The sequence below is a fragment of the Chelonia mydas genome, chromosome 26 (genome assembly GCF_015237465.2).
Source record: "Chelonia mydas isolate rCheMyd1 chromosome 26, rCheMyd1.pri.v2, whole genome shotgun sequence".
NCBI lineage: Eukaryota > Metazoa > Chordata > Testudines > Cheloniidae > Chelonia > Chelonia mydas.
Window position 1 is genome coordinate 10632122 of NC_057859.1, and position 24866 is coordinate 10656987.

The following is a 24866-nucleotide window of genomic DNA, read 5'->3' on the forward strand; positions in this document are numbered from 1 at the left end:
GCTAAATTCACTTGTGTGTGAGGAGCTCAAAGAGCGCAGTGAGATGCCACTTAAATTAAATTTTAAAAGCATGCAATTAAAAATTTTTTGTAATCAATTAATTAAAGCCAATGAATAAAATAAGCCCTTTGAGATCTCTTCAGAGCACCCTCCATTGTTCTCTGGTCACTTTTCTGGTGGAGGAAGTGGAAGCGTATGGCCAAGGCTGACGTTATAAGCCCAGCACAGTCTAGGTTACCTTACAGTTAGCTTCTTTTTGTGGGCCAGCACACATCAGACACTAGCTCATAAAAGACATCCCCGCCTTGGTATGATTGGCACCCAGCGCTGAAGAGAAATCCAGCATGAAGGTTAGTGCTGAGTTGCTTGGATTGGCAGTGTGGAAACAGCCATAAATCCAGGCTGCAGCTCTCTGTGCCTCCCAGATACCTAAATACAGACACCCCAGTGTCAGTGTTAATCGTTTACGTTCCCTAAAGACAAAAATAAAAAATTAAATTCCCTTTCTCAAAATGAAAAATGGGGAAGCCCTACAGAGGAGCCCTCACAGGCGGGGCTCAAAGTGACACACAGAAGTTCTGCTTAACCAAAGGATGTGTTTCCTTTGCAACACATATTGCATCACAATGACATGAAATTTCCATAGATGTAAACAAACCCTACAGCAAGAGTCCCGTGGTCAGGAAGGCAGGACAGTTATGTGGTCTGGAGTCTGGCTGGAGAACTTTGATCTGGTTTCTTCCTTTGAATCGCCGTCCTTATGTCAGGGATAGCTCCCCTTCAGAAGTGGGCAGGGAAGATGGTACATCCTGTTTAACATTCTGTTTGGCATTTGCATGCAATTGTTGTTTCAGCTGAGGCCACTGTTTCAGCATCATGTGTGTTCACAGAGCCGTATAGCCACACCTTCATCCACCCCCATATACTTCTCCACACAGTCACCCCACACACAGACACCCCACAGTCACACACACACCCACCTCCCCGCACAGACACCCACACGCACTCTCTCACCGTCATGTGTTTCTTGCTTGGGGATTGTGAGCACTAAACATTAGCCAGCACGGTAAGGTTGAGAGATTCTTCCTGGCATGAGCAAGTTGGGCTGTGGCATGTGATTGTGAGTAAGACACTCAGACCTGCCAGTGCAGTGGTGGCTAGCAACAGCAAGGACAAGCTTTGTTCTTACCAGGTTATGAAATCTTTGGCACAGCTTGGTGATTTGCAATCGTGGGGTATTTCACAGAGATCTAGATGATGGATTTGTTTTTGGTCCTGTTTTTGTCCTTTGTGCTGACAGAAGGGGCTGGTACTTGAATGTTCCAGCCAGCAGGTCAGTAAACAGACCCAGGCTGCTGGCATCAATGATTCCAGGGGATCCTTGTGATTTTAAAGCAGAGCTGCAGCTAGTTTGAAATGGCAACCCTGTTACGCTGGAGCCATGTGTAAACGCTGGGCCTTGCCAGCTTCAGAAGGCAGGAAACTGAAGGCAGTCAAACTCTCAGGGCTTAGCGTTACTGCTGCATGGGGCTGGTCAGCCGCTGGCTTAGAAATTCTCTCCTGACTCTCCTACCCTCCTCTAAAGGACGCCCCCCATCAAAAAAACCCCACCCCACTTTCAAAGATAATCACCTGAGCTGCTGTAGGTGAGCACATCCAAACTGCAAGCCTCAGGCAGATGCAGAATTTGCCTCCGACCTACAGTCCTGTTGGACTCACTGGAGCTGCCCCCCACTCCCCAGATATAGAAGTCGAACTACACTTACATGAGCACGGTGTCCCCCTTGTCCAGGGCAGTTACTTTGTCCCTTATGTCTCCAGGCAGAAGCTCCCTGGGATTTCCACATTGCAGTGCACTGAAACCGTTCACATACAACCCCATCGACAAGAGTTCCAACAGACGCGAGGTCCTCATCAGCGGCTTCCGCTGTAACGGCACACTCCCTAGAGCTGGGCGCCCTGCACAACATTCAGTGGGGATGCTGGGGTCCAGACCTGATCTTTATAACTGAGCGGATCCCCCAAATCCAAACACTGCCAGACATGAGAAGAACTCCAGTTCTGATACAAATCTGAGACGGTACCTATCTCTCATTATTCTCATTGGTCTGCCGTCTCCTGCTACCCCCCTCTGCTGCGCCACTTCGAGACATAGAGTCAGTAGCCTCTTTCATTGCTCTCCGGTCCGGATGCTGTGTCGTGAGCATAGGCAGCATGGACTCCGTCAGTCAGTCTGGGAGTGAGATAACTAGAAAGCCTCACAGGTTCCCTTCTGAGTCCAGTAGCCTCAAAATGAATCCATTTTAGATTCATTACCACTGAGCCCTGTCTTTCCTCTACCAGGAGAAACGCTGCACTGTGTATTTTCAGGAAAGGCTTAGATAAGTATTTGGAGCCTTGCAGGCAAAAGGAATGGCTTGTAAAGAGTCACTTGAAATTTGCGGACAGGAACCCTTGAGCGTGTGTTATTTCTAAGAGCTACAAGGGGGCCCTTGTGAAAGCAATTTGCGCCTTATTTCTCTCCATTTTCTCCCCCTCCCAAAAAAGAGTTGATGCCCAACCCCTTGGTGGGCACATTAATACACCCACTCGATCAGCATAAAAGTATAAAGCTAAACAAATAAAGCAAGATGCAAAGTAACTGAAAAGAATCTCTGTTTATTTTGGAGGTTGAAGAATAATTGGACTAGATCCCAGGATGACACCACTTTCATAGAAGCATTCCCTTGAAGGAATCAGTTCCTTTAAGCCGGAGGTGGGCAAACTACGGCCCGCGGGCCACATCCGGCTCGCGAGACCCTCCTGCCCAGCCCCTGAGCCCCTGGCCCGGGAGGCTCGCCCCCGCTGTTCCCCCTCCTCCGCAGCCTCAGCACAATGCTCTGGGCTGTGTGGTGGAGCAGCAAGATCCTGGGGCAGCGGAGCTGCAGAGCCCGGCCTGACCCGGTCTCTGTGCTGCGCAGTGAGGGGGCAGGGAGCAGGGCGGGTTGGATAGAGGACAGGTGAGTTGGAGGGGTGGTCAGGGGGTGGGGGGGGTGGATAGAGGTTGGGGCGGTAAGAGGATGGGGAACAGGGGGATTGAATGGGAGCAGGGGTCCCGGGGGAGCAGTCAGGAAGGAGAGGGGGGCTTGGATGGGGCGGCGGCGGGGGGTAGTCAGGGGCAAGGGTTCCGGTCGCAGTCAGGGGACAGGGAGAAGAGGTGGTTGGATGGGGCGGGGGTCCTGGGGTGGGGGGGGCGGAAACGGGGGGGGGGGGTGGATGGGGCAGGCGTCCTGGGGCGGGGCTGTCAGGGGGCGAGAAACGGGGGGGGCGGGTGGATAGGGGGTGGGGACTGGGCCATGCCACGCTCCCCTAACTGTCCCTCCATACAATTTTCAAAACCCAATGAGGCCCTCAGGCCATAAAGTTTGCCCACCCCTGCGGTAGAGGGACATAAATGTGGCCAGGGTACATGTGGATGCACAATGAGAAGGAAGCGGAGTGGGGACTGGGAGACAGGAGCTCCTGGGCTCTCCTCTGAGTTCTGCCCTGTCTCTCTCAGGGGTCAGTGCTCCTGGAACCAAAGTCACAGAGATCAGTATGGAAATCAGGTCACCATGCATGGGGGATCTTTTGGGGCACTGAGTCAGAACCTCCAAGGGGACTTAGGCTCAGCATTGCAGTGCCTAGTGTTTAGGCGCCCTGGTGCCCAATGGAATCTGCTGCCCCAAATCTGGTGCTCAGGTTCCCTATATAATGCATGGGGAGAGTTAAGCACCTTAGAATGGGATTCTCAGAAGCCAGCATGCTGAGCGGTGAGTTCCCTAACATTAAGTGCCAATGAATTATATAATGAAATGACTTCAGTACCTGCATTATTCAGAAAAACGGCAATCTTTTGTTCATCTCCCTTATGAGTAAATCCTGATGCCCTCAGAAATAAATCAAACGCTTCTTTAAATCTTTTCCCATTTTCTGCGGCATTTCTCCGCATTTTTAGAAATGTGGGAACTCTTAATTGAGCCCTCTTATTTCATTCCAACTAATTTTTCACTAGTTTCCTTCTTCCAGTTCTCTTTTATCACAGCCTTCAATTCTGGTACCCTGTGTTGTTTCATATCCAAGTAATCCACTCATCTTAATAATCAGTCATTGCTAGCAGCTTAACAACAGTCTATTAAATACATGGTTAACATATATACAGAGCATCTTAACTCCGGACAAATTATCAGTCTAACCTAAACCCAGCCGCCTCCTCCCACTGTCAGCTCGCACACCCTGGAGATCTTATTCATTCTCTTTAGGCCACACTCACCCCACAGGTCAAAGGGAGTTAGGCGCCTGACTCTGGGCCAGAGGAAGGAGCCTCTCTCTGCTTAGGATTCAGAAGCATGAACCCTTTCCTGGCGTTAGGCAACTGAGCCAGGTTAGTCCTTTCTGATAAAAAGAAGGAGGCACCACCCTTATACCCATGGATGTGGGAAACGTAAGTTCAAATCCCCCCTTTGCCTGAGTCAGAAAAGGAACTTGGGCCCTGGCCTTCTACCTCCGCGTTGAGTGCTCTGGGTATTGTGAAAGGGGGGCGGGCACCATCTTCTTCTTACTTTTTATGGGTGAGGTGTGCTCTGAGAGCACCTATCAGAGTGAACCCTGCAGGCAAGATAAGTGGGGGAACTCCTAGTTTGTGAATCCTCAGGATGGCTTTGCACATGCCCACTGGCAGACAGGTAGGTGCCAAGGAATGTTGGGCACCTACAAGGCGAGGTAGCAGCTGTACAGGGGTTTGGAAGAGCTAACGCTTGGACTTCGATATCTAAGTGACACTTAGCTGCCTCCATCCCTTTGTGGATCTAGCCCTTAGGACTGGATCCAAAGCCTACTGAAGTCAATGGAAAGACTGCCATTGGCCTTGATGGGCTCTGCAGCGGACCCTTAATCTTCCCATGAAGGTAAGCCTACTCACCTCTCATGGGGTTGTGAAGTGTGATTACTGTTAGCAAGGGACTGTGAGACTCCCAGATGGAAGGCACTGTAGAACTACGGCAGGGCTCAGCATTATTACGATGTGCCGATGTAACACCGACAGGTCCCGATCGTCGGTGGGCGAGATCGAACCTGGGACCTCCGGAGCTTAGGGCATGAGCCTCTACCGCATGAGCTCAAAGTCAACTGGCTCTTAGCTAAGGCTGTAGAACAGACTCATTTTTACCTCTCTCTCTCCGTGGTCTTGGTGCCACTAAATGGGACAGAACACCACACACCAGAAGGTGTCTGGGTTACACATAAATATCATGTGATTATCAGAGCTCAGTATTGCTGGAAGCTGTCTTTTTGTCTAATGGCCCATTGAGGCTCTGCCAATTGACATCACTTGAGGATCCAATCCATGGTATTTATTTGTGCCTTGACAGGTCATACATCCCACTTCGTATCCGCAAGAACGAAATGTGCAGCAAGCTCTTGTTTTCAATAGCAGGGATCTTTCCGACGTGTGTTTTTCGTTGGAAAGCAAAAGGAAAAGAGAGGGTCAAGCAAGACCTGTTTTGAATTCACTCAGAGAAGCTGAGATGCACAAAGAAGTTGTGAAATTCTTTCCTCAGCGTCAAACCTGGAAATGGTCTGAGGTTACCAGCAGACACAGCTGTTTCTAATAAGGCGAGGAAGTCAGGGTAACGTGGGATTCCTGTGGTCTTCTCGCATTCTAGAGAGACTAGGTTTGCATTTTTGTCTGCATTAATGAGGTTATTTTTATAGTCAAAACATCATCAGATGGGATTTTTTTTAAAAAACTTTGGGCCCTTTTATCATTCTGGAGGAGAGCTCTCATTAGTGCAAAGGATCCTAGTAATTAGAGTGGCGCCCACTAGTGGCACTTGAAAGTTGTCAGTTGTGTTTCCGTGTTTTTCAGGAATTTAGGAGTCGATTGTAAAAATGTGTTTGAAGCTTAAACGCGGCCTATAAAGTCTGAAGCTGGGAACAAATTATGTTTATATTTTCATTGGTAATTTACCGGTAATTTGCATTGCTTTCGCATTACTTGTGCATGTAGGTGGAGGAAAAAAAGCATAACAAGACCATGCAAAATTATGTATACAAAAAGAGGCCACAAAAGTTACCCAAAATGTACAGGGAGAAGTATTTTTTAGATGAACACTCTTTGCAATTTCTCCAGTGAAGTCACTTGGGCTAGTATCTTGTTAGATATCAATGAAATGTCTGTGGCACAAACTGCATTTAATTAGCTGATGAGGATGGGGCTCTGAAATATTGTGAAAATTTTCCTTGACAAAATCACAAGTATGTTTTTACAATGAAACATGCACAAAATCCTCCCTATCCCCAATTAAGGTTATTTCTTTAAGTTACAATGAAAAGCCAAAACCTCAACTTTGGATGGTTTCACTGTGAATGTTTCATACAGCTTGGGGAATAAGATTTGCCACACTGAAATAGATCCATTGTCCATCTAACAGTGGGCCGTTCCTGGTTAGGGCCCTGACTCTGCAAAGCACTTGAACACACGCTGAACTTTAGGTACGTGCTCATCTTATTGAATTCAGTAGGACTTAAGCACATGCTCACATGTTTTGCTGAATCAGGGCCTAAATTCCCACAATTATGCAAAATGGGGAGGGGAAGGAGCTTTTTGCTTGACCCCGCTGGTGACCATCTGAGGCCGTGAAGCCTGGGGATTGGTAGCCCTTTTCACGTTAATCTTAGCTACTATGATGACAGATCTAACATGTCCCGCTAATGTATACAGACTGTTATCATGGGCGGCAGCATGATTTACTGGTTAGAGAACTAGACTGGGAATCTGGGGACCTGCATTCTGCTCTCAGCTCTGAGACTGACTCTTTGTCTGACCTTGGTCAAATCACTTAGGGCCAGATTTTTAAGGGCATCTAGGTGCCTCGCTCCCCAGAGAGCTTAGAAGACAAGAGACCGCAGACAGACAGATGAAGGGCACAGGGACACAATGAGATAATATTGGTCTGCATAATAGGCACAGCTACCTTAGATACCGATGCCTAAGATGCTTGTGCTGCAGAGGAATCATAGAATAATATCATAAGAATGTAAGGCTGGAAGGGACCTCAAGATGACATCAAGTCCAGCCCCCTGCCCTGAGGCAGGACCATATATTCCTCGACTGTCCCTGACAGGTGTTTGTCCAACTTGTTCCTAAAAACCTCCCATGACAGGAATTCCCCTACCTCCCTTGGAAGCCTGTTCCAGAGCTCAGCTACCCTTTCAGTGAGCACATTTTTCCTAATGTCTACCCGAAATCTCTCTTGCCACAGAGTGAGCCCATTACTGCTTGTCCTCCCTTCAGTGGACTTGGAGAGCAATGGATCCTCGTCTTTTTATAACAGCCCTTTCCATATTTGAAAACTGTTATCAAGTCCCCATTCAGTCCACTTGTCTCAAGACTAAACAGCCCCAGGGTTTTAACCTTTCCTCACCGGTCAGAGTTTCTAAACCTCTGATCATTTTTCTTGCTCTCCTCTGGACTCTCCAGTTTGTCTTCATCTTTCCTAAGGTGTGGTGCCCAGAACTGGACACAGTACTCCAGCTGAGGCTTCACCAGGGCTGAGTGGATCAGGAAAATTACCTCCTTTGTTTTCACACCCCAGAAAATTAGCCTTTTTCGCAAGTGCATCACATTGTTGATTCATATTAAGTCTGTGATCCACTATAACCCCCAGATCCTTTTCAGTAGTACTACCACCTAACCAGCTATTTCCCATTTTGTAGTCGTGCATTTGATTTTATCTTCTTCAGAGTAGTACTTTGCACTTGTCTTGACTGACTTTCACCCTGTTAATTTCAGACCAATTCTCCAGTTTGTCACGGTCATTTTGAAACCGAATTCTGTCCTCCAAAGGTGCACCCCTATCCAGCTTGAGGTCATCCACAATTTTTATTACTCTCCACTCCATTGCTGAAGTCATTAATGAAAATATTGAATCGTTCCAGCCCCAGGACTGACCCCTGCAGGACCCCGCTAGATATGCCCTCCCAGTTTGACAGCGAACCATTGTTTAGAATACAGTCTTTCAACCAGTTGTTCACCCACCTTGTAGTAATTTCATCTAGACCACATTTCCCTAGTTTGTTTAGGAGAATATCATGTGGGAGTATGTCAAAAGCCATACTAAAATCAAGATATATAATGTATACCACTTCCTGCCTACCCACTATAGGTCAGTAATCCTGTCAAAGAAGGAAATTAGGTTGGTCTGGCGTAATTTGTTCTTGACAAATTCATGCTGGCTATTCCTTATTACCCTATTTTCTTCTAGGTGCTCACAAATTGATTGTTTCATCATTTGTTCAAGAATCTTTCCAGGTATCAAAGTTAGGCTGACTGGTCTATTATTCCCTAGGTCCTCTTTGTTCCCCTTTTTAAAGATAGGTGGTATGTTTGCCCTTCCCATGTCTCTAGGACCTCCATGAGTTCTCGAACGGTTCTGAGGTTGCTTCAGCTAGTTCCTTACATACCCGAGCAGGAATTTTATCAGGCCCTGACAGCTTGAATACATCTAACTTATCTAAGTCTTCTTTAACCTGTTTTTTCCCTAGTTTGGCTTACCTTCCTTCCCCCTTGTTGCTAATATTAATTGTGGTGAGTATCTGTTGCTATTAACAATGTTAGTGAAGACGGAAGTGAAACAGTCATCAAACAACTCAGCCTTCTTCATGTCATTTGTTATTAGTTCTCCTTCCCTACTAAGTAGTAGACCTGCACTTTCCTGTGTCTTTCTCTTCCTCCTAATGTATTTAAAAAGCCTCTTCTTATTGCCTTTCATGTCCCTTGCTAGTTGTAACTCATTTTGTGCCTTAGCCTTTCTGATTTTGTCCCTACATGCTCGTGCTATTCTTTTGTACTCCGCCTTAGCAATTTGTCCATATTTCCACTTTTTGTTGGATTGCTTTTTGATTTGCAGGTTATTAAAGAGCTCCTGATAGAGTCACATTGGCCTCTTACTGTTCTTTCTGTCTTTCCTATGATCGGAATAGTTGGCAGTTATGCATTTAATATTGTCTCCTTGAGAAACTGCCAGCTCTCCTTACGATAATAACTCAGTGAAAGTGCCTCTGTACAGCATGACAGGTCAGTCTGTCCAAACAAATATGAATCTTAGATCAATTCATGCCAAAAAAAGAAAAAAAGAAATCATTCAGTAAGTGCTCAGCTTCTAATAGCTTGGTGAAAAACACGTAGGGGATGCAATCAAAGCAGATGCACCCATGTAACATCAAAACTTCAGCACAAAAGTTGCAAGTTGCCAATGAAGGAGGGCAGTTGATCTCTGTGGCTTCAGTGAACTTGTGCATAAGGGAATGTAGGAGCTAACCTATACGAGAAAAGAAGACTGGGGAAGGCGGAACGGTTATGTTTACAGAAGATTAAGGGCTTGACTCAAAGCCCACTGAAGTCAGTGGGAGTTGGGGCAAAGTATAAATTAAATCCCTACCCATCAGTCTCATGCACTCTTCACACACTGCATCTGTGTCATCTCCAAGCCCCACCTTGTGTGCTAGCCCCCCCAGCAGGGTTTGGCCAACTGAACCTAGATTTCAAATATAGGCTCTGTAAGGGGATTTGGGGACTGGTTCCCGCTCTAGAAGCAATTTCAGGATGGGGTCCATAACCTTGCACTCTGCTCTATTTCAGATATACCTCTTATGAACCTAATAGTGATTTTAAAGCCAAATTTTACCCCTGTTCTAAACAGCTGGCTTCAGTGGAGTTGTGGCAGCTTACCCCAGGGTTTAATTTGTTCCAATAGGCCCTGGTACAAAGCCCACTGAGGTCAATGAGAGTCTTTGGATGAGCTCAATGGGATATGAATCAGGCCATAGTGTCATAAGTTCAGTACAGCAGAAGCCAGCAGGACAACCATCTGTGTGAGCCAGCTGTATTCCATCCATGTTTAAGGAGCTAGTGTGTCCCGTTGGATACAGCACTAGGCTGTGAGACAGAAGACTTTGCTTCCAGTCACGCTCTGTCCTGGTGTGACCGTGGGCAAGTTGTTTCATCTCTCTGGATCACCGTTTCCCCATCAGTAAAATGGGGATAATGACACATCCCTTCCTTTTTAAAGCATTATGAGATCTACAGATGAAAAGCGCTACCCTTAGATGGTTCACCTTTTGGGGGGCAGGGACTATTTGTTATGTGTTTGCACAATGGGGTCTCCTAGGCACTACTCCAACACTACCACCACTAATAATAATACTTATTAATAATAAATAATAATGAATAGCTATGATTATTTCTGAGTTACCTACCACCATGGCAGAGGCAGAAGGAAATCAGAAAGGGATACAAGAATCAATGGCTTTTGGTAGCTGGGACAGATTCCTTCTCTCTATCCTACTTCTTTTTGGATTTACCCACCTCATAGCAGCCAAGCCTCCGCAGGCATGCTGACATTTTTTATATCAACAGTGATTTCTTTTGTGAAATTGGTCCCCTCGTCTGTGCACCCAGTGGAAAATGTTCTCATGTAAATGCCTTAATGCTTAGAAACCTCCTATAGTCAGAGACAGCGCCGGCCCCCATGAAGACCTTGCAATCTGAAGAGAGAAGACAGACAAGACGAGCAATCATCATCATCCCCAGTTTAAAAGTAGTTTCTCCCTTTCCTAGGAGTTTTACCCATGCTCACACATAAAGTCTGTGGCAGAACAGGAAATTGAAGCCCACTCCTCTAAGTCCCAATCCAATGCCTTAATCACAAGGACAGCCTGTCTCTCTACATCAACCTCCCGTCAGTACCTCTCCCATGAAGACTCTGCCAATGGGACTGTCCTGAGCTTGGCCAGAATGTGATGTCACCAACTGATAAGTGGAGTTTACAAGTCCCTGTACCAGAATCATATCCTCCGTGGATCAGCCACAATGGGGGACCTGCAACACACATTTATTTCCCTGTGGGTTACATTAACACAGCCTACCCCATATGGAATCCTTCTCAGTGAGACAGGAGTGGTCCACAGAGTGTGTAAAGGAGGGTGCAAAGTCTGTAGAAAGCTTTGGGGTCATCAGGTGAGTGGCAATACATAGAAGCAGCCACTACGGGCTTGTGCCTTCTCTAACGTGGTGCTATCCTATTCTTGTCCCCCTCCGGGTGTGCCTACACTGCAATCCGGAGTTGTGATTGCAGCCCATATAGACCTACCCAAGCTAGCTTTAGTCTAGTGAGTCTGCATGAGTATGCCTGTACATGCAGCAATCACATTTCTAGATTGCAGTGAAGACATATTCTTAGTCTGGTTGCAGGCTCATATATTTCCACTCCTTTTCCCTTCCACCCCAAACCTGCAGTTTCCACCTCTGAGTCATTGTATAAATGCCAGCCACTGTGGGTTTTTTTTACAGCAACAAAATTATTACACCAGCTAACTTAGGTGCAACTTTAACGGAAGCATGAAACTGCCCCATCTATGCATTTAACTGTGAAATTTCCAGAGTTGTGAGTGACTAGGAAAATGTCTTAGTCTGGGAAGGTTTTTATATTTCTCAGCAGAGCTTAGGGAAAGGAATGATGCCTCTGAATGCTGGGAAGAGGAGCAGGTCCATATAATGAACTGAAAAGTATAAAGGGATTTCTTTTTTAAAGTGAAGAAGGCAAAAACCAGCCAATGGAACGGTCTCGTCAAACTTTCCTTCACGTGGAGTAAGTAGTTCTGCAGCAACTTTCCAAATAGACTAAAGGCTGGGAGTAAATTCTCAGGGTGGAGCTGGTTAGAAAACAGGAAGTATTTTCAGAGACAAATTTTTGGAAAGAAATAAAAAAAAAAGTTCATTTAAAGAAAGAAAAATCCACAAAAGGTTCAGGATTTTTGGATGAAAAAACAGACACTGACAAATTTTCTGTTTTTCCAAAAATGAAACATTTTTATAGCAAAAAAAAAAAAAAGGATAATTTCAAAAGAAATTAAAATTTTCCTTTGGAAAAAGGCAATTTTGGCAATGATGGTTTGAATGAAAAATTATGAGCAGCTCTTCCTCAGGGATGTCCCATATAGTGCAGTCCTGCAGTCCTTATTCAGAACAAACTCCCAGCGACTTTAGGGTGCATCTATAATGGCTGTTTATTTCCCCTCTCTTACCACAGTATCTGAGTGCCTCAGAATCTTTAATGCATTTATCTCCACCACACTCGGTGAGGTAGGGCATTCCTAGGGCTTGTCTACATTGCTGCGGCGATCAATGCGTTGGCAGTCAATTTAGCGGAACTATGGAGACCGCCGATCGCTCTCCCATCATCTCCTGTATGCCACGTGACCGAGAAGATTAAGGGGAGTCGACGGGAGAGCGTCTCCCATCAACGTCATGTAGTGTGGACCCCCGCAGTAAGTAGATCTAAGTTACATCGATTTGAGTTACGCCAGTCACGTAACTCAAATTGCGTAGCTTAGATTGATTTTTCCCTTCAGTGTAGACAAGAGCCTATTTTACAGACAGAGAACTGAGGCACTCAGTTTCTTGGGATTACACAGGAAGTCTGTGACAGAGTAGGAGAATGAACTCAGGGTCCTAGGTTACTGCCCTAACTACTGGACACCCTTCCTCTATTGTTAGGGAAGATACTACAAATGATTTACAGCACCTCAGACATGACAGAACATGACCTCAGATCAGACATGTCACAAGGCAAATGTTAGGACAGAAATCCTAGTTCCACTAAAGGCAATGGCTAAACTCTCATTAACTTAAGTGAGGCCAGGATTTCACCCCGGGTAGGGCCACTGTAGGACACATCAGCTGGCAAAAAGAGGAACTTGTCTACATTATCATGAAGGGAAAGTGAGATCACTGGGTCCTGTGGGACTGGAGTAAATTTCCAGAAATATACATGAGAAAAGAAGTGAAAAATGTGGATGCAAATTCTAAACTTTCTAAGCCCCTTCCACAGAGTTCATGGGGTGTTTGGCCTCCAGGATTTTGGTTAGGGCCCGTCTGTGTTGGAAACTTTTGTATTACACACAAAGAATCAGTTGTTTCTGATTGTAGGGCTAGGATGGAACCTGTGGCGTAAAATAACTCCAAATCTTGTAAATGCCGCTATGATGCTGAGACAGGAAAAGAATCTGATCGATTGTCCTGAAAGCCAAAGACAACAAGCCGCAAGGATCGTGTTCACATGAGTCAAGTAAGGCAAACGAGGAGTAGCTCCCCTTGACTCTGCATGCACCTGAGCCGGCCAGCTGCTTCACCAGTGCCTCATGTATCCCTTGGTAGGAAAGCTCAGGGGACCCACTTAGCGCTAGGGTGCACAAGCACCCCAGAACCCAGCTTCAAGGAAAAGGCTTGGGTTGAGCTGGTCAGATTGTTAGGTGGTTAATGGTGACATATTTGCTCTGCGTCCATTTACAGGCTTCATTTCACACCTGGTAAGCCCATGCAAATCTAGTCAGGCCACTTACATCAGATCAGGCTATGGGATTTTTGGCCATATAACAGAAGTAGGATTGAACAGAACTGGACTTTTCTGATTGGCGGTCAGTGACGACACACGTCTGTAATCCCCAGTAATTGCCTGGGCCTGCTTTCCAATTTATTTTTTAATATGCACTACAAATTCCATATATATAAATGGAGTTTCATAGCAGCAATAAACCCAGCGCAGGTGGTGTAGTTCAGAGCAATTGTACTTCTTGAGTGGCTAGAATAACTCGACTTGGCTTTGGGACTGATTATGTAACACTACCCCCAGAGGGTGCCATAGTTGCCCATATATACAATATACATCCACATATATTCTGCTTATTCCAATGTAACTATAAATACAGAGCAAAACTCCATCCCCCACCATAGCACTTAGACACTATGGTCCTGAGAGGACACAAAACTCATCAGTAGAGGCAGGCAAGCAAGCAACGGCAAAACTCTCACTTGGGAGTAAGATAGGAACTTACCAAGTGCAGAAAGTTCCCGGCTCAAAGCTGCCCTCCACCACAACCACACACATATCTGTGTATCTTTGCTGCTGAAAGGTGACCTCCCAGGGGACTAATAATCTGTGATTTAATCAGGGTGAAATATCTTTCTTGGGAATGTAGAGCAATTTGTTTCAGTGTTAATCACCCACTACTAGATTTCAGCCATTATTCACTTGCCATAAAGTCGGTTTCCAGCCGGTTCACAAGGAAAGGTAAAGACCATTAAATATTGCCGGCACACCAGAGTACATTTTAAATTGTGGGGACACCTTATTAGTGCTCCCTCAGGGAATGTAGCAGTTAGCAGCAGCCTTTACCTGAAGTGCATGGATCCAATTAAAAGATCCTGAAAGCACTACCTATTTGCTAATAGTATAGAAGATTTAGGGGCAGATTCTGCCACACTTACATTGAGTAATACCTTCCTCCTCAAGTGGTCCTATTGAAATCAGTAAGATGTAAAGGTGGAAGACTTAGTCTGTTTCACTTTTCTTCTTCCTTGCATTAATCCTATCAAATGGGGTCCACTCTAGGAGGCCATTGCAGTGCCATTCCCTCTATCACACCACATGCTAATATGTCTTCCTTTATGACTTCTCACCTCTCTGTCTTTTTTTCTTCTTCAGTCTTGATCTGTTGGACTTTCTTATCCACATAGGTGTCTAGGACTGCGGATTACATCACCAAACCATCTGAGCCTGGATTCCCTTGATGTTTTTGTTTAAGGGTGTTACTTTGAGCATGTCTCACGTGGTCTTTCTTGCTTACACCAGCCACCCATCTCAACATTCACATTTCTGTGGAGCAGACCATTTGTGCCTGTGTCTTCTTGTTGCCCCACACTCAGCACTATACATTAGAACTGGCTGGGCCACCATTTAATAGACTTTCCCATTTAATCTTACTGATATCTTCCTGTCACATGATATACCACTTATCTCTCTCCGTGTGAGCCAGGCATTTGTTATCGTAGCTCCATTTCCCCATTTTCCTGGAATCTGGAGCCCAGATACTTGAAATTGTGTTTTTGGTATTGCCTAAGCATTATACTTCAGTGTTCACATTATTGAAATTATATACCATATACTCGGTTCTCCTCTGCTTATTTTGAGCCCAGGTCTCTCCAGCACATCTCTCCATAGAGTCCATTAGGCTATTTCACTGCATAGTCAAATTAAGTATTAACATGTGACACGGGTGTGCTTTCCTCGACCAATCACATATGCCCAAAGTAGCAGATCAGAGCCATGACTCAGTGAAGTGTGTCGTCCTGGTTTATTGTTAGTATGTAAGGTAGGCATCTGTTTTACAGGTGAGGAAGCTGTGGCATAGGATAAGTAAGTGACTTGCCCAAGGTCACAGAATCAGGAATAGAACCCATGTGTTTTTAATCTTACTCTCAGCTATAAACACTAGATCACACTTCTTCTAAGAGCTGAGAACAGAAGCTATGAGTTCTGACTCCCAAGTCCCCTGCTTTTACTACTTGACCACACTGCCTTCCAGACCTGGGATTAGAATCCAGGGGTCTGGACTCCCATGTCCTCGGTGTTTTAACTACTAGACACCGCTTCTTCCTGCAGTCTTAAAAAAATCTCATTACATACACTCATGACATGCTAATTAGAAACTATTGTTAAACTTGCCTTCAGAAAAAGGTATCCACCGAAAGTAATAGGCTTATGCTGACGGGTTGCAGGGTTTCGGAATGGAATTGTAACCTTGTCTCTGCTCATGTGATTGTGGTGTGGTTTTCCATTATATACAGTCATGGAAAATTAATCTAAACATTAGCTCTTTTCCTGGAACTAACAGCTCGGTAGCCAAAAGCTCCACTGATCATCTGCTCATCAATTTACAGAGCTACAACAGCACAGAGTGCTCATTACTCTTTCTCTCTCTTTATATGTATACACATACACTCTCGCTCTCTCTGGCCTTGTGTTCTTGAATTCTTCCCGGCTGGATCAGTGTTCCTGAAAGGGGAAGGATGGGCCAGCTCATAAAACACAGCAAGTGAGCCATCAATATTTCAGGGGCCATTCTAACCAGACAGAACTGAGTTCACTCCTTCAAGCTCTGTATGCACTCAACTCCGTTTAAAGCCAATGGAAGTCCTGCGGACAAAAGGCTTGTGGGATTGGGACTTGTGTCTCATTTAACAGGAAAAAGTTAAGAGACTCTATCCAGGGATGGAGAATGTGGTTTGTGACAAGGGCCTTCTGAGGAGATGGCACTGGTAATATATAGTTTACACCCTAAACAGGTTCAGACTGAAGGAAAGGGGAGTGAGAGTGACTGACTAAATTAGCTATCATGCATTAACCTTAAGGGCCTGATTCTCATTACACCCGCTTTAGATCACTCTGGTAGCATGAAAGGGCAAAAAACGTAAGCTAAATTAGCAACCCTTATGGCTAGAGCACTGTACTGGGACTCAGAAAATCCAGTTTCTCTTCCTAGCTTTGCAGCTGGGTGTCCTTGTGCAACTCACTTCCTTGATCTGCAAAATGGGGATAATGATCATGACCTCCTTTGTAGAGCAAGTTGAAATTTACTGATGAAAAGCTCTTTATAAAAGGTAGATATCACATTGAAAGAAAACCATCTGTACAGGCTTTTGAACTGGTTTAGCTAAATCAGTTTAAATTAGACTGGTACAATTTCTTGGCCTTGGCAAGACCGAACTGAGGCCATCATTTACAAGTGCAAATTCACCATAGAAAAACATGGTCTTCTATAAACCAGTCTGCAATAAGCCTTCTCCTAATCACCAGCATCAGGCCAGGAGCTCTTCTCCCCAAGCATCAAACGTTATCTTCTTTCCCTGTATATGTTGGACCACTTCCTAAAACAGCAGCCACTTTCTTTAGTGTTTTTAGAACAGTGTAACTGGTTAACAGTCAACCGTGCATGACTAGCAAAGGGGTCCCCAATTGGCTTACTGGCAAACATCTGAATCCATGAGCTGTCCACTTCCTCTTGTCATTATCTGAATCTTCCCCCAGCCTGTGCAGCCAGAGTGTAACGGAAGATGCTTAGTGGGGCTACAGCCCAAAGCAGGTTCTGCCTCTTTATGGCCCTGGTGTTAATCTTAATGAAAAAGGTTCATGATTTCTTGGGAAACTGAGCCCCATGCAAAAGGGACTGACTGAATTTAAACAGGGATTTATGTTTGGTATCCAGCAGCCATTGCCCCACAGCATGTCTATGTAGGGGTCTAGTTGTGCCGAATGCTCACATTTCTATCTATGCAGGAGCTGGTCACGGAGTCTAATCAACTACTAAGCTCCAATCAACCGACTTCAGTCTTATTTCCAGGATTCCAACCACTGGTTAGGAGCAAATTTCCCCTCCTTTGCTAAACAAGCATTAACGTGGAGGAAAGTACTCCTTTCTGTCCAAATAAGACCCATCAGAACTCTTGGTCTGGACTAGACCTTGTTCTGCAGTGTCTCTGTCACTCCCGTTAACGGCAGCCAGACTGCAAAGAGGTTGCAATTCACTCCCTTGCAGAGGGCCAACACAAGGCCTATGCATTGCTCAAGTCCTAAAGATGGCTTAAGTGATGTGTAACCTTCATGCTGGCCCTTCTGGACAGGGGCAAATTGCACCCAAAGAGAGCAGAAGGAGAACAGCCCTGGCTGAGCGAGTTCTGTAGTGCATGATCCCTAACTCTCTCTTCTTTTCCAAATGCAGATTTGTGCCTCTTTTCTCAGACGGTTCCATAGTCATGTGAGACCAAAGGCAGCTCCAAGGCCATCGTGACTGGAGCAGTTTGATGCACTGTCGTTTCCTATTAAATTTTCTCCCAAGAGAGCAGGGCCAACACACAATATTTTTGGTAGTGAAAAGCTTGAGCTTAAATTACTCCCTCCTGTTCCAGAAGGAGTGACTGGCTGTTCACAAACATAAAGACAACTAAAACCCTTCTGACTTATTCCATAGTCACCCACTTTGTGCTTAAATACAGTAATGCTGCTGGACTCCATCAGCTCAGCTTTTAGGGCCAGATCCCCAGCTGGTGTAAACTGACTTCCGTGCAATTCAGACATCCAGCCCTAAGATGTCTGATCTCTTGCATAACACAGGCCATAGAATTTCACCCAGTAATTCCTGCATCAAGCCCCTAATTCATGGATGAACTAGAGTGGATCTTTTAGGAAGAGATCTAGCTTGATTCAAAACTTCCCAGTGATGAGGAATTTAATTTATCCCTTAATTACTCCAATAATTAATCACCGTCATTTTAAAAATGGCAACTAATTTACAGTTTGAATGTTTCTGCCTTTGCCTTCCAGCCATTGGAGTTGGTTATGCTTAGTGCCACATGCTCTAATTAAAAACTCAATATCCCACATCACTCCGGAAGCTCTTTTTTTACATTGTTTGGTGTTTCTCTCAGAGTAGCTGCATCTTTCCAGTAAGACAGTGGGAAGGAAGACTAGAACTTCCTAGAAGTGACAACAGTAATGCTGTGAAGATCAGCCAAATATGGCTGCTGTGAAAGCAATCAGGCCTCTCTCTCTCTTTTTCTCTCTCTCTTGTTCTGGATGAGCCATTTCACCCCAGTTCTACTGGCTCTGGCCAGTAGCTGAGAAACGAGATTTATTCTCATGCTTGGATTTCGCTACATGGCAGCCTGTGACAAGCTGTTTCACTTTTCATAAGCAATGGAGTTTGCTCTGCTGCCCTTACTCACTGTTTTCTTTTCATGCTAGCATTGATAGGTTCCCAGCTGGGTTGAAGCTGCAAAATGTAGACCCAGATCTCAACCACACCAGAGTGTGGCAGTGTGTGAATGAAGAGTTTTGGTTCAGACCCATCTCTCACTTGTAAAGTATTGTGTATTTATTATTTGTACTGTGGTAGTGCCTAGGAACCCTAGTTAGGGACCAGAACCCCCTTGTGCTAGGCTTTGTACATACACAACAAAAAGTCCTTGTGCCATAGAGCTTATACTGTATGGTCCTAAACCAAAGTGCTCTGGGGACTGTCAAGGTGAAAGCTGCTGTATACAAATACACTACCATGACGCATATCTTTGGACTAGCTTTTCAGCAAACTAATGTAACTAAGCTAGTTTCCTTGCAACCTTTTGCTTTTTCACAATCCCATGAAAAGTCTGAGAACCCACATTATGTTAATGAGTTCAAAGTATTGATTTTACATCTGCTATTTATTATAGACCGGTGTCTTATGTCAACAAGAGCATCAATTGCAAAGCAATAGAAGAGACTCCCTCCCCCAGGTGTCTTGGTCTTAGGTTTGTTTGAACCAAGCAAGATAAAATAAGTACAAATACAAACCATTACCCAGAATTTGAACTGAATCCAAACCAAACCATTTCTGGGGCATCAAAAAGTTTAGTTAACTTTTTATCCTTTTTTCCTTCTTTTTTTGCCAAAATTTTGGATGAATACTGATCAGCTGTGGAGGAAACCTCTTACCCTGATCCATCCTCCCATCCATCTGTAATGCACTAACTATCTTCCTGTTGAGATTCACTTGTCACTGGGTTGGATACTGTGCTTATGACCTTCACTGGGATAAATTGATGTAGCTCGACTGCCTTCAATGGAAGTGTGCCAGTTTACACTGGGGAGGAGCTGGCCCACTCTTACCAATGGCCACAGTGTAAAGTGCCCCCTTCATTTTGAATGGTTTCTTGCAACTTGTGTTAACTCCTTAAGCTTAACAATCTGCCCCACCTTGTAGTTAGCTGTGAAGCTCTGATTCCCTTACCCGGACCCAAAGAAAAGCTCTGTGGAGCTTGAAAGCTTGAAACGGAAGTTGGTCCAGTAAAAGATATTATCTCACCTAACTTATCCTTTCAGTATTCAGTGAAGCAGGCATGAACCCAAGCTGAAAAATTTGGATCCACTTCTGAACTTCCCTAAAGTCTGGAGATTTTCTGATTGAAGGTTTTGCTTCAAGCTCATCCCTAATTTGAAGTGCACTTTTTACATGCTAGAAATGAGGTAATTTGAACCTTATTTAGAGCCGGATCCTAAGCCCATTGAGGTCAATGGAAATCTTTTCCTTTTCCTCCAAAGGCGCTTTGGGTCAGACTTTTAATATATAATTTATTAAATGCCCAAGGTGAATGGAATGCCACGGAAAATGTTTTCCAGGTTCTTATAAATGACATTTAGTACAAGGCCCTGTATTCTGTAATGAGAGCCAGATGGATGTGGTTTCAGTGCAGGGATATTTTATCTTGAAATAAAACAGTTGTAACAGTTGCCTGCTGACCAGAAGATGTGGAGGTAGCCATATGATGACTGTACTTTCTGCACAGGCATGGTTTCCGGGCATTACAGAGCACCCTCAGCCCAGAGACTGAACTCTCTTTGAAAGGCTGGTTCACACATCCTAGAAGCTAGTTTCCTAAAACTGTCTCCAGATGCCATGATGTGATTTCAAAGTGCAGCACCGCCAGCCCAAATCAGTGAACCAGGCATGTTTCGAGCATTCGGGGTCTGATCATGCGCCAGGAACCAGGCTAGCTCCTGAACAGATTTAGGGGCCTGGAGCGGGGAAACTCCATGAATCCAAAAACTCAACAATCCTTCATTTCCCCAGACTGCAGAGTGGTGGCCTGTCCACTAATAGCATCTCCTCTGGTTGTGCTCTCTTGCCAGCGTAGCCACCCACCTACTCCAGTCCACGCCCAGTATCCCCACTTCAGTGCCTCTGTAAAGAGGAACTCTGTTGAGCACCATCCACAAAGGCTCCCGGCCTTGTGACCCCCCTCCCTCTGCAGCGGAACTGCACTGGATTTGCTGCAGAAAAGGCTCTCTGCAGCTGCAGAGGAGGTGGCAAGATTTCTTCTTATAGGTCTGGTAGCCAAGAAAAATGCCAATTGGCCACCCTAGGGTCTGGGGACACTGTGCTGCTTTTGGATCCACTGAATCTTGATTGTACTGCCCCCACGCTTCGCTCCCAGAGATGTTTGTGGAAGTTCCACTCATGGACTGAGTTCAAATCAAGCAACGGAGCTCCAAAGTGTGGATCCAGGGGAAGAGTTTTTTGCCCATACAATTTAGCCTAGGATTCCCTCAACCTTCTCAATGTACGTGAATAGCTTTTAATGTTAGCTACATTCTAGTCAATGATCTGTTTCCAGAAATGAGCAATAAGGGTTGCATCTATTTAACACCTGCCTATGTTCGTTTCATGACCGGTAGATCCAACAGCGTTCTGTGCTTGGTTCTGAAACCAGAAATCAAATCACAGTTCTATAGCTTGCCTCTTTCTTTCTTTCTTTCTTTCTTTCTTTCTTTCTTTCTTTCTTTCTTTCATCCATCCAACAGAGTAATAGGGAGTATTGTTTATGAAAAGCTTTAATAATTAATAAACCCTGAAAAATGGAGTTAAGATCAAACCTTTTCAAATATCTCTTCAAAAACTCAGGAACACAGAAGCCAGTCCCACTATGTTATGATCGTAAGAAGTTGGTGTTTTTCCAGATGGTTATTTCCAGGTTGAGATAAAACCAGGGCAAACAGAGAAACACATTTCATCTCTACTTAAGAAAAATATATTTTATCTTTCTCTTGCTCTTGCTCTTCAACCTTATCAGGTTATTACCACGGAAAGCACATAACTTTATATGCTTTCAGGCTACTTCCCTTTCCCAAATTAACTTTCTATTTGTGCAGCTGTACGAACATCATCTAAAACAGCTGGAATAATAGATAGCAAGGCAGATACTAAAAAAGGTGACAACCCAAATGTAAACACATAGATACTATGGTGATGGGACCCAATACGGTAAGATAGTGGAGGGGAGAGAAAAATACGACAGCATTTCAGAGCAATGGCCCAAGCCATGCTGTGGTGAACTGTAGTGTTTAAAGTCAATATTACAGAAGGCCCCATGCAAATCCACACGGATGGACGCTTGTGTCTATGCAGAGCCCCACCCAATGAGATACCACATGCGTGTAAGAGTCTGACTGCGCAGCTCAGAGTGCAGGATCAGGACCGCAGAGTGTAGCATTTATAGTAAGGGTGTGGAGGAAGATCCTGCTATTATTGTTTTTATTACGGGAGTGCCTGGAAGGCCCAGCAAAGATTTTGGGTCCCATTGTGCCAGCTGCTGTATACAAACAGAATAAATGGGAGCCGCTGCCCAGATAAAGCATGGGAGGGTCAACAGAGACATCAGGTGATGTGCCCAAGGTTGCACAGAGCTTTGAGACCCTTGGACCAAGGTGCTGTAAAAGTGCCAGTTATGGTGCCATTATTTGGATGGAGCATTCACGATTTTTCGGCAGCCATGCTTTCCAGCCGGGTGAACACATGCTCTCTAATTAAAGAAGAGAGATTGTGACCAAACGTGGAGACACCAATAACCCGCTGAGCCTCCACAGAGTCCGGTTTAATTCTCAGCTGCTTCCGCACGGACCTCTACACACACATGCTGCAATGCACTATTAACAGGACCGTGAGTGACAAACAAAAGTCTTGGTCAAGCAAATCCTCCCTCCAGGTAACTTCCAGGTGTTCTGCGTGCTGAGGGCTTGTTGGGTGAGGCAGCTGTCTCTTAAAAGGAGACTTCCTAGCTTTCTATGGGAGCGTCTGAGTGCTTTGCTATTCTGATGCAGTGCTGGCTGGTTCAATGCCACCGCACCTAGCAGAAAAAGGGGAAGGCGCAAGAATGCTACAAGCAGAGGAATTCAGACTGCCCTGTGCCTGAAAGCAACGCTGTCTAGAAAAACAATAATGAAACGCTAGAGGGAATTACCACCTCCATTTTTGCTGACCTGACTGAATTTCTGACCTTAATATGTATCCATATTACTTCAGTTGTCTCTTCTAAGGCTCAGCTGTGATTCTGTCCCCTGAAGCATTGCAGCTGCGGAAAGGGAAATAAAACATAGCCGAGTAGTTGACAAGGTTTTAACTTTAACTCAAGGCTTGTTATCTAGGTTCATAAACTATGCCGGTGTAACTACTGTCTCCCTGCTAGAAACACAGATGGAATTTGCTCCTCTTATATTCAAAGCCATGTTGCTGAGGTACTTATAAGCTTTTCCTGGTATGATAAAAGGCAGTCTTGTGTTTGAGGCACTGCTGTGGGACTGAGGAGACACGGGCTAAGTTCCTGTCCCTGCCAGAGACTCCTACTGTAGGCTTGAACAAGTCACTTCTTACTATTTATTCTTTATATTACTGTAGAGTCCTAGTGACAGACCAGGACCTCAACGGGATAGGTGCTGTACAAACATTTAATCCCAGTGCCTCAGTTCCCCATCTGTAAAATGGGAATAATAATACTCCCTTTCTCCCACCCTGTGTCTATCTTCTCTATTTTCATTTTAAGCCCTTCAGGGCAGGGGCTATCTCTTACTATGAGTATATAGAGTACCTAGCACAAAGGGGCCCTGATTTCAATTGGGTGCCTCTGTACAGCATAGATTCATAGACGCCTAGGTGCTATTGCAGTACAAATCCCCCCAAAATGAAGATCTCAATAAAGGAGTGGCTGGTCCTCCTGAGGGCTGTGCTTTGCACTGAGAGGGGCGCTGTCTGTCGAAGAGGAGTTCACCTACATAGTTGTCTGGAGGGGAAAATAAGGGTGGATTTCATATTCAGACCAAATACGCTTAGACTTTAAGGCCAGAAGTGATCATCACGATCATCTTGCCTGACCTCCTGCACGTCACAGGCCACAGAACTTCATCCACCCACTCCTGTAACAGACCCCCTAACCTCTGGCTGAGTTACTGGAGTCCTCAAATCTTGATTTAAAGACTTCAAGTTACAAAGAATCCACCTTTACCTCTAGTTCAAACCAGCAAGTAACCCGTGCCCCATGCTACAGAGGAAGGCAAAAAACAAAAACAAAAAAAACCCAAGCCAGGGTCTCTGCCAATCTGACTGGGGGGAAAAATGCCTTCCCAAACCCAAATAGGGCTTTCAGTTAGACCCTGAGCATGTGGGTGAGACCCACCATCATCATAGAGAAAATAAATAATAATTAATGTGGTAGAACTGTGCTGCCTTATACTGTTTTTACGTGTGGGAAGCAGTCAAATATTATGGTGATGGACACCAATGTAAGTAGGTAGGTAGATAGATTGATAGATGTTGGGGTGTATGGGTATAGATTGATCGATAGATCCATCAATCTCCATCCAAACAATTTACCAGTTGAAATGACTAAGAACCAGGGTATCATTATTTATTTATTTATTTGTATGGAGGTAGTGCCCAGCAGCCCCACTCATGGAGCAGGACCCCACTATTCTAGGTGCTAATGGGTCTTTGTGTGTTGCTTATCCTACCGGTCCATTGGAGGCAGCCATGCCATCCCGTGCTGTAGGATTAAATAACGCCCTGCTTGGCTTGTGGTCACGCTCAGGGAAGCACAAACCTCAGCGCTTCTGTGTCCGTTATCAGATTGTTAAATGCAAACTGAAAGCCGTGTTTATTTTAACATCCAGCTATTTGGTCGAAGCAGCATTTCCCACCATCACAGAGCACCTCCACCCCCCCGGTCAGCACTGTTAAAACATTCTCCAGCTCTCTTGTGAAATAGTATGGTAATTTTCCCCAGACTTCTCCTTGTCGTTTGATCTGACAGTTCCTTCCCTGGGAGATGTTGGCTTCTCCATCTTCTATGCAGCTGCAAAAAGAGCCAAAATCCATTCTGGGATGAAAACTGCCATCTGGCTTTTCCCAATCACAGCCGTGGTGAGAGAAATTTCAAACAATGAGTTCTCTTCTCCAATGAGACACACAAAGAACTTCCTCAGCCTGTTCATTCACTTGGAATAAGGAGAAAGCTTGGGCTATATTTCTGCCCTCCATTCACGCTGGATGCATTGCAGAGTTATTCACAATATGGTATCAGTAAGTGTGGACAGTCAGCACCCAATTCATTACACAGAGAACTGCTGATTCAAATAGCAAAGGAAATA

The 24866-nt window shown here is 45.0% G+C and overlaps 1 protein-coding gene across 4 annotated transcripts in view; it reads left to right on the top strand.

The window, feature by feature from the left end:
- ANTXR1 (ANTXR cell adhesion molecule 1) overlaps positions 1-24866 on the top strand; it is a 223681-nt gene that overhangs the window by 139457 nt on the left and 59358 nt on the right. The window contains exon 18 of one of the 4 annotated variants that reach the window (XM_043536337.1): positions 1822-2151. The exons of the other annotated variants lie outside the window; for them this stretch is intronic. Within the exon in view, the coding sequence (XP_043392272.1) occupies positions 1822-1860 (39 nt within the window). The 3' untranslated portion in view covers positions 1861-2151. Of the gene's footprint in view, positions 1-1821; positions 2152-24866 lie in introns of those variants that run through there. 4 annotated transcript variants of the gene reach the window in all.